Source organism: Falco naumanni, chromosome 7 (assembly GCF_017639655.2).
Source record: "Falco naumanni isolate bFalNau1 chromosome 7, bFalNau1.pat, whole genome shotgun sequence".
NCBI classification, from domain to species: Eukaryota; Metazoa; Chordata; class Aves; order Falconiformes; family Falconidae; genus Falco; species Falco naumanni.
Genome location: NC_054060.1, coordinates 42,452,947 through 42,467,869, shown reverse-complemented (window position 1 = coordinate 42,467,869; position 14,923 = coordinate 42,452,947). Strand labels below are relative to the sequence as shown.

The 14,923-nt window shown below is 40.0% G+C and overlaps 1 protein-coding gene across 6 annotated transcripts in view; it reads right to left on the bottom strand.

Annotated features, from left to right (window-relative positions):
- Positions 1-789: 789 nt before the first annotated feature.
- Positions 790-14,923, bottom strand: part of TC2N (tandem C2 domains, nuclear) — a 31,007-nt gene continuing 16,873 nt past the window's right edge. For all 6 annotated transcript variants that reach the window (XM_040601391.1, XM_040601390.1, XM_040601392.1 and 3 more), the window contains 9 exons: positions 12,376-12,540; positions 11,386-11,477; positions 10,698-10,773; positions 9,494-9,594; positions 8,511-8,627; positions 7,473-7,664; positions 5,465-5,579; positions 4,791-4,990; positions 790-2,440 (listed from right to left, as the gene is read on the bottom strand). In XM_040601391.1, coding sequence (XP_040457325.1) covers positions 2,330-2,440; positions 4,791-4,990; positions 5,465-5,579; positions 7,473-7,664; positions 8,511-8,627; positions 9,494-9,594; positions 10,698-10,773; positions 11,386-11,477; positions 12,376-12,540 — 1,169 coding nt within the window. In that variant the 3' untranslated portion in view covers positions 790-2,329. The remainder of the gene's footprint in view (positions 2,441-4,790; positions 4,991-5,464; positions 5,580-7,472; positions 7,665-8,510; positions 8,628-9,493; positions 9,595-10,697; positions 10,774-11,385; positions 11,478-12,375; positions 12,541-14,923) is intronic.

Here is a 14,923-nt window from a genome sequence, read left to right as displayed (position 1 = left end):
GCTCCCCTACGTGCAACACTGCATGAAATATAGTTCCTTAGTTGGCATTTTCTCAGAGAAAAAGGTAGGACTTGAACGTCAGTTTGAGGTGCTGGTAAACACTGGTATAAGAAAAAAAATTCTGTTCATACATTTTTCTTGTAAACGCATAGATTAAATATTAACATAGGAAAGAGGAGACATTACTAGCTAGGCCTTTAGAAATCTGGGTGTCCTAAAACAGCCAAAAAAGTCCATTTTACACAGTATCCACTGAGTTAGCAATCTCTGCAGAACCACTGCTGTGGTAATCGAAGCCTCCAAAACACGGGGATATTCCCTGTCCTCTCTTTCAAATACTGCAGCATTCTGCATAAGGAAACAGTTTGTGCTTTTGTTTACTGCAGTTTAGCCACAATGAATAAAAAAGATCCACATATTCAAGTAAAGATACTGCAAGTACATCAGCTGAGTCCAGTCCCTTTTTCATTTCACCCAACAAGCCAAGCTCATCCCAAGTGATGTAACTGGATGAAAGTTAATGCTGTCAGTCAAGATCCTCTGGGCCCAGGGGGAGCTTTGCAAAGAGCGTCAGTATGAGACAGAACTGGTGTTTGTTCTCTGAGTAACATGCAAAAGATTTTTCAGTTCATTTATGAAAACTGGTTAAAAAGCAGAACATGTAAGAGCCTGGGAAAATCCTTTTGTTTGCCCATTTTCAAAATACTAAATTTCAACAACAAAAATTTGGATGGTCAAAGTTTTAAAAGCTTCAATTATCAGTTGATAAAAAAAACATAATGAAAGAGATTCCATTTTTTCTTGACCTTTACTCAAAGTCAAAGAAGTTAAAATAAAGATGCTCAGAGCTCTATGCTTAAATACAACATGCCTTCCTGTTACAGTGTCTCCTCTGCTCCCCACTCTTGGCCTTCCAGCAGCGAGAGCTCTCACTGCCACTCCCGTTCATGTCAGATGTTTGAATGGGATCCAAGGTATAAAAAAGATACAATTATTCAGCATCTATACAAACATACATATTTGTACAGTCCAGACAGCCAACCATAAATGTGGATTTAACAGAACATATATTTTTTTAAATCCAGTAGTTAAAGTAGTGCAAAGAGGTCTGTGCTTTTAGATGTATATATTATCAGTTATATACATGGCATTTTCCTGCCTTGAAAATAACTCTGAATAAACTCCTGAAATATGGGGACTAATAGAAAAAATAATCTTAGGATTTTGTAGGAAAAATATAATTTGCAAAATGGTGATTTCTTCTTGCTAGGAACAAGTAACAAAAATATACTCTCACATATAATTTTTCAGCATCCTAGACAGATGTAACAAGTACTTCTGCAGCAGTAGCCCATCTTTTAAACAAAGTCTGAGTCCCTTACTGTGCTGCATTTTAATTAATATCAAAAGGCACTTATGTCAGTAAATATATGCTTACTCCTTTGTACATGTGAGTCTGGGTTTTAGCAATGTAAGCAAACGCTAGAACATTGTTGATTATATAGGAAGTGGTTTACATATAAGAATTCTATATAAGAAAGTAATTTATCTAAAAATATTGGCCCTGATCCCAGGCAGGGCCTTTGCCTCTTTGTATTATTCCATTGATCTCAAGCGGAATTGACCCAAACAGAGCACGTCTGGAGGGCCCCACTTGAAAAGATCACAGTTAGTCAGAGCAACGCTTTATCTTTCAATCTGTCTGTTTAGAAGGAAGGATGAGGGAGAACCCGAGCTATTGGCATGTCAGGGTACTGCCTTCATCAAAGACAGAGGTTAGAGAAGTCTCTGGGTACTGCCTTATGGAATAGTTCCCTTTAAGCCTTCTACTGCCACAGCTTTCCCACTGGCTCAGGCACATTACTCTGATCAAGTGGTGTCAACACAGGTGCAGTCCCAGAGGCTCAGAGGTACCTAGGATCAAGCCACTGACCAGACTGATTCCCATGGACTTTGGAGTCTGCCAAAGACAGGACTGTAGATGAGGATGATGTCAGTGTCTAGTGAAGAAGATGCTGATTCAAGCTGCTTCTCTCCAAGACTGGACTTCTGTGCTCTTATGGAGCCTGAAAGGGGCAAAAATACCTTTTTCAAGGTGGATTTTTAAAAATCAAACGAGCAATTCCCCCAGATCCTAAGTCTTTCTCATAATAATATTTAGCCAGTATTTCTCTTGGTGAAACTGAATTTTCTGTTACCATGGAGGTGTGATGCAGTGGAGAACTTCTGAAGAACTTGTGTAGACAATTAATTTCTTTAATTTATACTATTATAAACAGCATAGGGATATCTTTGTAGAAAAATCAGTCCCAAGTTTCATCTCCAGTCTTCAAGATGGACCAATGCTGTACCATTTAACAACAACTTTTTCAGGGTTGGCAATAGTATCTTTCCATTGCTCTACTGCTTCACTGTTACTGCTGTCAGAACTTATCCAGACCTGCAGTAAGAAACAAAAAGAAAAATAAAATTCAGTTTACCTGATGTAACACAGAGGTCCAGCCTTTATTAATTCCCAATAAATACCGCCAAGTGTAGAATGAGATACAATGTGTAGACTGTGACCAAAGTGTGAGAGCAACAAAGACAGTTCTGTTAGGACTAACATATTCGGGCTTTCAGCTGGGAACACAGGGAGTCTGGGTTTAAATTTAGCCTCTAAAATGTTTATAGAGAATTCACTACATACTGATGTTTCTCTGCTTAATAAGATGGTTTAAATCAAGCATTCCTTGCTCCATTCAAATGCACATGCTGGGGTCAAGGGCTCATAAGGGCCAGTGATGGCTCTATGCATTGAAACTCCAGATGGCTACAAGCCACCTGGCAGCCCAAGCTAGCTGTCCAGTGTTTTCAAATGCATTTAAAATGGCACACTCCAACAGACACGGCCAAACTTGCATTCCAAACAGAGGCTGCTAACATTCCTATACCACACACAGTCACACCAAAAGAGTCCATTTCTTCTCAGCATTCAGTTAACAGATAGTGGCCATTAAATGAGGAAATGTGGTACAAGTAGGAAACATTCCCCCTGAACATTTATCATCAGCCTCCACTGCCAAAAGAATTATGCTTATGTAAGCAGGTATCATTATTTACAGGACTCTTATTTCCTCAAGTCTTCCACGAATGAGTCCTTTTAAGACTTCTCAGAAAACTTCACCATGAAGTACATTTAGCCTACACAGCTGAGGCAGGAGTCCTCAAGAAGTGAGAATAATGTCTTCCAGAATACCATAGACAGCTGGTGTTTCATCCACAGAGATTCAATATACATCTTGCTCATGATTAAATACATGGCTGTAAAAGCAGCCTAATCTAAGTATTGTCTGCTTAGAACAGCATCCAATTAAACATCATTCTCTGAAGAACAAAGTTAATAGATCCAACTATACTCATCTTTTTCCAGCTACCCAGCCAATTGCTCAAAGTACATTTTTCCCTGAGCCATATTTTATGTCTTCATGCATTATGTGGCAATGTCTGCCTGCATGAGCTGAAATAACCTTTTCCAAATAACCTCTGAGGAGAAGTAGCTCATTTCCTCCCCCTAAAAATAAGATATATGATTAAATGTAACTTGTCAGATTGAGATGACCTCACATATTGCCAAGTGACTGCAAAATCATACCCAGTTATTTGCATCCCAAGGTAGCACAACTAAAAAGAACAATTTTTTATTTTCCTATTTCAAATCCAATTCCACCAACAGGAATCACAGAAAGATGGAACATGTGTGACATGAGGCTCCATAAAACAGAGGGACTTCACATAACTCTTGCTGGCCCATCATTTCTATAGCACATCAGCTTCTCCTATAACTGCATGTCTTCAGCAGGCACAAGAAACATCAATAGAATGGGACAGTACCACTTCCTGTACCTAAGGATAGCATCTGACAAGAGACATTACAGTTGTGGTCTCAAAATCAATTCTACATTATTCATTTATGCATATATTAAAATTCTGCTACTAAATCTAGCTGTGTCAGGGAGAGCACAAAGCATTAAGAACAGCTATGGCTCACCATACCAAAAAGAAAAGGAGAGAAAGAAGGGACAGGATGATAGTAAATTAGAACAACCAGGGGAAGAGGGAAGAGAGAATAAAAAGAGACCAGACTACGAAGTTTTATGGGGGTTAAATAAACCTGATAGTACAAATGCTTTCAAAGAGATACTACTGAAGTTCCAGCTGTTAAAAAAAAAAAAAAAAAGAGAGAAAGAGCACTCAGCTAAAAAAATAATTTTGCTTTTGGTCACCTGTATTATCACTTGATGATACATATTTAGAATATTGTGCTGATTTCAGCATTGTTTTACTCAGGAAGGCAGTCTGATATTGTAGCTGTTGATACTTCCTTTTACACAAACCTGTTTGTAAGTGTATTGGTATAGTAAGCCATGGTATTGGTACGGTAAGCCTTTCTGTATGGTACGTTGTAGGTTGTGAAATTCCTGTGAGTGCTGTTTGTTTTCTTTAGAAAGCCTAAAGGCAAGGAGGAGATTGTATGTCTGTCTGTTGGAAGGACTTTCACATAGTAATACTCCACACAAAAATGACTTAGGGATTTCTTTTTAAAAGAAGAATCAAATGTCAATTCCCTTTCTGACGTTAGTGTGTGAGAGTCCAGTGTTGTTCTTTCTTGGGTTACATCCAGAAGAGTTTATCAGAATTTACTATTTTGCCATATGCCACCTTATTTAAAGTATTTTAAAATTCATACCAAGAAACCTGTGGAACTGGATTTTAAGTAAAGGACATCATGCCAGTTAGCAGAAACCAACCTGTCCCAGGAAGTGTTTTCTTCTCACTGAGCTTCTGCTGTAGAGCTTGATGAGAAAGCCAATTCCTTGTTCAGCTTGGCTAACTGGAAAAATCATCATTTCTCCCCACTTCACTTGGCCATTAGTGGACTTCAGAAGACGAGTCTTTTTCTTATAGATCATCCCTTCTGTAGTAAACATCCCAACTTTCACAAAGAAATCTAGCACAAAAAGAAGGGGAAAAGGCATAGCACACAAAGGGTTACTTACAAACACACCCAAAAAGGAACTGACAATATCCACATGTATGGTTTAAATTGCAGCAATTTCCCAAAAGTCTGGCCAAAAAAACTGTACAATAGCTTTCCTGACTAGTCACACAAACAGTACATTCAATAATATTGAATTGATTAAGACAGTATCCAAACAGCAAGTGCAGGCTAATGCTCTTGTATGTCAGGATTAATACTGGGATAAAAATCTTCCAAAATACATAAAGATGTAGCTTCAAAGCAAACAAAAAAGTAATTAAGTAAGACATCTGTGGAAACAAGCCTTGGCAATGGAAATCTACTGCACAACATGTTAGTCTGAGGGTTGGAAGGAATGCTATGAATTGCCAACCCATTCGAGAAGCAATTTACCTGTTACAAATGCTTTTAGAGAGGAGGCATGAGACAGCTGATGTGACTTACTTGAAGACAGTGGTGTAGATGGAACTGGAAGATTTTGTGCTTCAAGTATCTGTACCTGTATCCTCCTGTTTATTGCTTGAAAACAAGTTCCTACTTGAAGTTCTGCACGGCACACCTACAAGCAGAAGAATGTTGCCATAAGATCTGGATTAAGTTGCTTATAAACTCAGGAAAAACAGGAATTCTGTCATAATTTGGGCTCCCACATTTCTATCTGGGATTTCCTAGAAAGAAATATAAGCATGTGTTGTGTACACAACCTACAGATGCACAGTAAGTGCATTTTGCACTTGTCGTAGCTGCAGTACATGTGCAGTGCACATAAGGCCCTCGTGGTCTTCAGCCAAAGATACTGGATAAATAAACGAGTCCTCAGTTTTTATCTGTGAAAGATTGCTCAGTGGTAAGAGCAAACACATACAGGGAAAACTAGAAATGCAGCTGTAGCTCTATTAAACCTGGGTGTGGAAGTGAAAGACCAGATATGCTCCACTAACACAAAAACCTTTAGAGTTCTCCTCCCACACTTTTGAGTTTTGCAATAGGGAGATATAAACAGTGCTATCCATAGATACATGGCCCCATCATTTACTGTCATCGACGTTTAGGGTGACTGCATGCTGTGGAGTTTCCTATGTTACCGAAGTACTTGTGTTTTACATGCCTATATACATACAGCCCCCCCCCCCCCCCCCCCCGAATGTACTTGGATCTCAAGCCTGAATTTTTTTTTTAATTTTTGTTAGTGGCAAAGTTGAGTTGAGGCATCCTCATTACTCTCCTGTCAGGTGCTAACATACCCTGAACACTGTAAGAGCAGCAGGAGAAGGCCAGTAGAGACCCAGCTTTCCTGACAGCCTCCAATTGAAAGGACTTTGCTAGTCACGGTTCCTTTCAAGTTTTAATGCACTTCAGTGAAGCAAAACGCACCAAGCAAGAGAGCAACAGGTCAGATAAAGAGAAGTCAGGCTCCAGTTCATCGAAGACACCCAAATTCTCTTTGAAGCTCTGCCACAAAATTTCTGTGTAGCCCCGAGAGGAAGCCACTTACTCCACTCTCAGCTTTGGCCCTCTATTGGCAAGTAGGGTAGTTTGCTGCCTCACGGGGCAGTAGAAGGATGAATTCCAGCAGTGTCTGGAGGGCTCTTGGATATAATGGTGATAAAAGCCAAAACAGAGAAACTGTGAGATGATTCAGGAATTTACACTGGGATGAAGCCATTTCTAAAACAGCTGCTTCTTTCCCTTAACCTTACTGCTTTTGAAGCAATATGGTTATTCTTGTTAGAACTAAAAAATGTCAAGTGTAACTTATGTTAGATATCAAGAGCATCACTCATTACTCAGACACACTTAGATAAAACTTGCTTTTAAATTGCTAATTCAAGTTTAATTTGTTGAAAATACAAATGTCTAGACACAACCTGTAAAAGAAACAAACAAAGTAAAGGTAGGGGGAAAGGAAATCCCACTGTGAAAACCACCTGCTTCTTATTACAGTAATGGGAATGAACTGGCTGAATTATTACTTCACAACATGCAATCGGAGTATTAAATATATAGCTATCTCAGCAGTTTCAAGCCACTGAAGATCTCAGCACTTTTCTTCCATAACAAAAGCAGATACCATTTGGTCTGAGCTCTTGCTGTGAGTCCTAAAGACCTTCTGATGCTTTTTTGGTCAGAAAAGGCAATCACCTGGTTCCCTTTGCTGAACATTTCCCCAGAACGTCCCTCCCTCAAGCTGTGAGCCATGGTGTGGAAGAGCTTGCTCTAGCTCTTTTCCCAGAAACAGCTGAAGTTTACAACAAGAACATGTGCAGAGTTCAAAAGTCTGCATTTTTTCCCCATCAAAACACCTTTCCTGACGAGAAAAAAAAAGGAAAAGGAGGAAAAAAGAAACCCTCTGATTGTTGTTAAGATTAAATTAGTACTGAATTATTTTACTTTCATTTCCATCAACTTTTTAGGTGATATAACAACATGCTTTTGCAGTATTGGCACTTACAGGTGCTTTGGAAGGAGGAGATATATCCAGCCAATGATTTGACTCCTCCGAGCTGAGGTCCCGTAGTGCCAAGGAGCACCTTCCAATCGTTTTTTTCCTGGGAGTCTGTATCTGGATTTTAAATACCAATCTGACAGCCTGCAGGCTTTGCAGTTTAATAGCAAATACAAAAGTTTCCATAAATTCAATATCCTAGAAAGAAAAACAGAGGAGTAACATCATTATGGTGCTGATGTTGCACTGAGCCAGAAAACTAGAAACCAAGGCTTCCTGGTCCTAGCCACTGCTCCCAGCTACCATTTTAGGTTGCCACTGAAAAGTCTGCTTTTACAGCGATAAGTGCCCACAGACTCACCACCTTGTTGTCGCACCCCGGCAGGGACAAAGCTCTGGATTATTTTTCACTACCATAATGAGTTGAGGCTATTTCTTCTGGAGCTTTACAACAGCATACACACATGGTCATAGCAAATTCTCCTGTGGCCTTTTGCTTCAGTCTCTCCTGCTATTTTCTTTCACCTTTGACTTGTATTGTGTGTGGTTTATGTTGGTTTACCTTCCACCCCTCTTAATGTTCCTTTACTGCCACTATCAGTGGTCCCATGCAACCAATTCTTACTACTTTCTGTGGAGAGGAAGTACAAACTTTATCTCCTGCCCTAGTGAGAGGCAGTACATATCTACCTGCCCGGGGTGAAAGTGCACCTACAGGTATCCCAGTCTTCCTCCAGTCCCCCACCGTTGAGTTGCCAAGGCCAGCAGCTCATGGTTCATTCCCCTATGAGCATATCTGTCCTGCAGACAGGCGAGAAGGAGGGCAACAGTACAACACAAGACAGGGTATAGGGGGAGGAACTGGAACAAGGCTTTTAATAGAATTTTGAGGAAGGGAGGGGGTAAGTAACCTGAGCCTAGGCAACTACCACAGCAAATATGGCACAGGCGTGGATGTTTGGGCCATTTTAACAATCCATTTACATTCCACTTTTATATTTGGGGGAACTAAGATTTCGTGGTGTTTCCCCCACCTCTACTTACGTTGCAGCCTTCCTTGGCAGAAGATTTGAAATGCACTGGTTTGGGCAGTGTGAGAATTCCCTTGACGCAGATACGGGGATTCTCCCCACAGCTAGAAGGCCAGCTCAGGTCTTTGCACTGCAACATTTAAAACACAGTCAGTTTAGACAATCTTAAGACTCTGGCCTTCAGACAACTCAGAAACAGTCTTTTACATTGTTCTTGAATTATGCATAACTCCTGTATTACTGAATATAAATCAGAACTAGTGTAATGATTATGTCACTTCAGATAATTTAATAATTAAATTTTCACAACCAGAGGGTAAAAAATTACTTGGCAAATTTTAATGATTTTGATACGTGGCAATCTGACAACAGATAAATCACTAAATCCCTTGCATAGTATTTATCACTTCATGTAGTTATGAGGTTTCTGATTACTTAAAGTTCCATTGTCTAAAAATTATTCACTGTTCTTGGAAATGTATAAGACAGCTAGCATAACAGAATCACGTTAGCTAACAAAAAAGTCACAAGAAGCTACATGTTCTCTTCTTCCCTGAAGGAACTGTTAGGTTCAAAGTCAGTTAAATGCTGCCTTCAAAGTTGCTCCAGTTTTCTGCCTCCAGATTTCTACAGGAAAACTTCCACAGCAGGACCCATCTATGACCCGCTCAGCTTTCTTATCTATGCTGAACAGTTCCTCACTCCACAATCAGAACATACGTATAATAACCTAAAGAGTTCTATAATACTTTACTATTGACTGCAGCAGAACAGAGATTGCAAGGGGGGGGGGGGGGGGGGAAGAGGAAGATACTTTGAATGAAGCCCAGCATTACATTTGACTAAACTGTGTTTATATTAATACTTAGAAGTAATTTTCTTTTTCTCCTAAAAGTATTTTGTAAAGTATCAGAGCACCAAATTTAATGAGAATTAACACTAAGTATAGCAAAATAGTCGTTTGAGTAAATAATAAAGTTATTTGCATTTGCTTACATGTAAAACTGTGATCCAAATCTGTTCTACAGAAGAAACATAACACAACTTCACATTCAGTCTTCCAAAGTCTCGTTCGTCACCTGATAATGTAATAGTATCTATGGAAGAAAGCCAATTAATGTTTTTAGAAGTAATGCAGCATCTTAAAATTTTCCAAGAATAAACAGAATAAAAGTATTTCAAGAATAAGGGAACTCATTAGTAGGTGTACTGCTTATCTTTGAAAACTTATCTCAAAATAAGTTAGAAATACCTTAACACCTACATTTTGAGGACAAAATATTGTAGCCTGACCTTCTGCATAGCTAAAAGCCTTCACATTTACCTCAGTTATCCCTATTTAATTTAATAACTTGTGCTGTACTCAAACAACTTTTAGAAAGACAAAAAGCATGTGCCTGAGATACTCAGAACACATTTCTAAAAGACAAAAAGCATGTGCCTGAGATACCCAGAACACATTTATAATCTATCACTTCCCTTAATTACTTCCACTGTTAAGTTTATGAACTGGCCTGCTTTTTCTCTTTCTCATATTTCAATTCCAGCCTAGCGAACATTTTACTATGATGCTTTTCTCCAAGTCAGAAGAGCCATTTAATATCCAGTTTTTCTCTTCATGACTGAAACTATGTCATTGCCCCCCGTTCTTTTTGAGGAGACTGGGTGAAATTCTGACTTTCAGTAGGGTGACTTTTGTGGGGATTCGATTAATTTTTGAGGGTTTGTTTTGCAGTATCCCCACTTCTTCAGCATTCTTTCATGAATAGGGATACTACGTTTGCATGCATTATTCTTGCCTAATTCTCAGTGTAATATGGGTATTGGATTCCAGACACTTCCCACAGAAAAATACTGATAGATGAAAAAGGACTAGAGCTGTGACCAAGGTGCTGCATTCTCTTGGTTCACTGCGGTAGTAAATCTGAGGATTAATTTTTCAAAAGCATGAGGACTCCTGGAAAGCTCATTTGCTCAGTCCTCTGACAACAGGAAGGTGCACGTTCAAAACTCTTAATTTCAAATTGCAAAGTAATCTCCCAACTGGTCTGCTTATCAGATTCAACTCAAAAAAACCCCAAAAACCCCACCAACCACCCAACCCCTCAAAAAATCTAAAAAAACCCCATCAACAGTAGAGACAGCTTAATGTTTCAAGTGCAAAGGGAAATATTTCATTATATGGTAAACACAACATTACCCAGACTCCTGTTACTGCCTTGCGAATCCTTCCTGGAAGAGGTACTGCTAGGTACACTGGACAGTGAATCGTATCTCTGGGGAGAAAAAAACCAAATCCCTTCATTCAGAGCAAGAGATGCAAAAAACCCCAGAGATTCTACCATCAGACAAGGCATGAATGAGAACAAAAACAGTATCCAATTTCAAATAATTGTCTCATTCCCTACTAACCTCTCGATCCAGCAGCATGGAATTACTACTCTGATGCAAAGAGCTAATAGAGGACACATATGGCCAGCATAGATGTTTTTTGCTTACTGATACATATGCAGCTTCATCTCTATGTAAAAGATGATTATTTGAAAAAAATTGCAGTGTTTTTTGCATCAATGGAAATTTCTAGTGTTCCACTTTTCAACTGATGGGAGAAATCACAAGATGATGAACCACAACCTCTTGTCTGTCTTGTCCTGCCTAATAAGCCTATTCACGTTTCTCAACAGCCCCACTGGGCCAGAACAGTAGGAGTCAGAGAAGACATCAGGAAAGAGCCTCTTGAAGTTTGTCAAGATGTTGAACTTCTCCTTGTAGCCCTTCCAGTGCGTAGTAGAATGCCCTTCAGTTTTTACTTTGAAAACGCAATGCAACAGGAACAGATACACCAAGCAAACTGAGTTTGAGTATAACCTGTTACAAGGGGAACTCACCTTCATGAATCGATGAGGCGGGCTTCTGAGATCAAACATTGAATGGCTTACATCAAGTGATCCAGGCAAAGCACTAGGTCTTAGATCACTAACTAAAAAGGCAAAGAAAACAATACAAATTATGTAAACATTCTAGAAAAAAGAATCATTAAGAAGTTTTTTTGAAATTTAACTAGACCTATGGTAGAACTGAAACCTAGCTAAATAACATCTAAGGATGTCAGCACCTTTCCCCCCTTCCCTTCCCAAAACACTCTCCTGCAATGACAAAATGGAAAGACCAAGCCACTAAAATACCTGAATCAATTCCATTTTTGTAGCAATGGTAGAATAGGGAGCCTGCCTCAAAGTTATTTCCTCAAAAGAAATGTATTTTCTAGTAGATACTTTAGCAAAACAGAAAAGCCTTGTCTTTTAATCTTGTCAGCCAGACCTGGGGCTTAGCCTGATCTCCTTTTTTAAATTTTTCCACGGTAAAGACCCCAGTGGCAAAAACCTGCTGCCTGCTAAACTTGGCCTTACCTCCCTGGCTTTACTGATCACAGTGTCAAAGCACCATACTCTGCACCCTTACTAGGTCTCAGACAAAGCAAGTCTTACTTAACTCTAAGATGACACGTACTTGCTATAACACAAAAGCAAGATCTTTATTTTACAAAAGGGTAGTTCCCTCAGCAGCTGGGCGTGGTTAAGTAGATCAGTTTTGCACTGGAGGCAGACATGCTAGCTTGCTTTGCCGGTTTGTCTACCTTCGTGTGATGCAAACAAGTCTTGTTAAGCCCCTAAAAGACAGAAAGTAACAGCACAGCTGGAAATCAAGGAGAGCTGGCTCCACAGCTGGTTCACCAACCAAGAAGTGGCTATAGAATACAGATCAGTCTGAGAACTGCTATAATCAAACATGTCTTCTTTAGACTAATGGATTTTTCTCTTACCTATAAACCTTGGGAAAGGGAGGAAGACAGAAAAGTAAGGGTGTGGTCTTCTCACCTGATCCATATAATTTCCTATTATCTGATTTTGCTGGGAAGCGCCTAATCAGATCTGGCGAAACCCGATGCTCCAAATAGAATGGGTTGTAGATGTCACAGTGGGGCCATTGGTACACGCTGTGCAGTTCTGCTTTCCGGTCACCAAATGAGGCTCTGGTAGATTCTGTGGAGCACAAGTAAACATCAAATGCAAGAGTTCCAGACATAACACATGCTGCCTGGCTTCATAAGGCAGGCAGAGTGCCTTCAGGGCAAAGGACAAAATATTTCCAAGTTATCTACTTCAGGAAAAGGACAAAAAAAGAAAAGAAAACATACATATACATTATGCCAGATTTCCAGTGTGCTAGCAAACACCAGAATGAAATTGCCCCTAAAAAGTTATGCATACCCTGTCTTGGGAGTTCCACAATAAATGTTTACCTAGTTAAAATACAGAAGGCTCCAAAGGCAGAGATAGCCAGACAGAAATTAACAGCAAAGGTAAAGCCATGTGTACTGAAAAACTCTGACTTACTTGGCTACCTACCCCCAGGACATGCCCACTCATCTAATAGGCCCCTAGACCTTCAGGAGGGTCTTGTATGGAAAGATAACGCAACCTGCAACTGCAGTCTCCTTGTCATCCAGTTTCTATAGGAACTCTGTCAGGGGCAAAATTGCAGGGCCAAAATGACTTTAATTGTTGGCTGAGGCACAAGTAGACAGATCTGAGGATGCTTGAATCCCAGCCCTTTACTCAGCCCAGTACAGCACAGCTGCCCTATTTTTCTTTCCTTTATTTACCATAATGTCATAAAAACCATGCACATCCTGGTCAGCAGAACAGTAAAGAACACTGCTGTAGTGCTTCACTTTGTCTGTCTGGAGTGAAAATAAGCCATATAGAACAGTAAAGTAGAGAATGGGGATGGGGTGACCTGGACTCTGACATGCTCTGATGTTTGCTTCCTTCACTTCACCTCCCTGGACTTCAACCTATCTGTTAAAAAGTTCTTTACCCCATTATAAAGTATCTTCAATTCTGCAAGTGCATTGCCCCATAAAAGGCAAACTACTATTGCTGTAAAATCCTTTCTTCCAGGTGTTAGTAGAGTAAGTAAAAAAGAATAACTCCAACACTGACATGGAACATGAGAGATGATAAAGCAAGAATTCAAGTATAATGGGCTTGAGCATGATGTACATGAGGATGAGTGCTACAAGTGAGGCCATAAAGAACTGCTACACAGCAGATAACGGAAAAAGCCAGTGTTCCAGACTGGGAACACGCTTCTCCCTGCTAGCTTACTTCTGTGACAGCACGAGGCACACTGCAGCGAGTATTGAAGAGAAACGCTGCCAGAACATAATAGCTTTCAGAAGGGATGCCAAGAGCTAACACTGAGCATGTCCTGTTTCACTAAAGGAAAATGGTCAGACATGCACAGAAAATGGAGTGGAACTGAGAGCAGAATTTGGACGTCTACAGATATTTAATAATGGTCTAAGCAGCAAATACTCTAAACACATTCTTTGAATATGCTGGTGCTTTGGCTAATGTGAAGAAAGAATGACAGCACACTTCACTCTATTTAGTAAATCTCCCTAAAAAGTAAACTTGTAATTTTAAAACACAAATTAATGAGGCTTAAAAAGCTAGACTTTAAAAATTCAGTATTTATATTTGGAAACAGAAATGGAAGTTGCCTACTTGACATAAAAGCCGCTTTTCAAATATTTGTTAAATAAATTAAAATATTTGCTCAAGAGAGACAATTATGAACAGTCAGGTCATCCTGCTAGAAGATCTCCCAGCTTTATAACCTAAGGGCCACTCTATTCACCAGGTCCTTCAGAAATGATGAAGCAGAATTCCCAATGAAGACAAGTCACTGGTTTACAAGTCACTGACTGATAAGATTGTGTAGAACTGCACGAACAAATAAAACATTTATCTAGAGGCTGTTAGACTCATCTTCCTTCTCCCTGGAGAACACTAGTTCCTCAGAGTCCTTGATGGACTTCTCTGTACAGTACCTTGAGGATGAAGTAGGAAAAAGCAAAGCAGAACCTGAGCCCAGACCCAGTAGGAAAGGTGATTACCAGGAGCATGTCCTGCATGTTCATACCTCATCCAAGTACGGACTTACAAGAGCTAGCTGCTGAAGTAGCAGGCAAGTGGAAAGGCTGAAGGAGATGAGGCTCAGAGATGAGAAGGGCCTTACATGTTCTGCCTCCAGCTATTAGGTTGTCTGTCCATGCCTGGTGAGGCAGACATCACAAATAAAGCACACTAAACAGACTGGGCACAGAATGGCCAATCTATGTGGAAAAGCTCTGCCGGGCTGATTAGCTGGGCTCTGGTACCAGCGCTGCCAGCAGGGGTGGGTGAGGGACAGGAGAAAGTCTGGTAACAGGCATGCAGGAGAAAAGCAACAGCAAGGACCTAGGGAGAAGAGAGAAGGGTGGGAGTAAAACCATACAAGCACAAGATTAGTTATTATGCAACTTGGGGTTCATTTTTTTCAGTTATTAAGAATTCCACCCTCAGAAAGGAAATACAA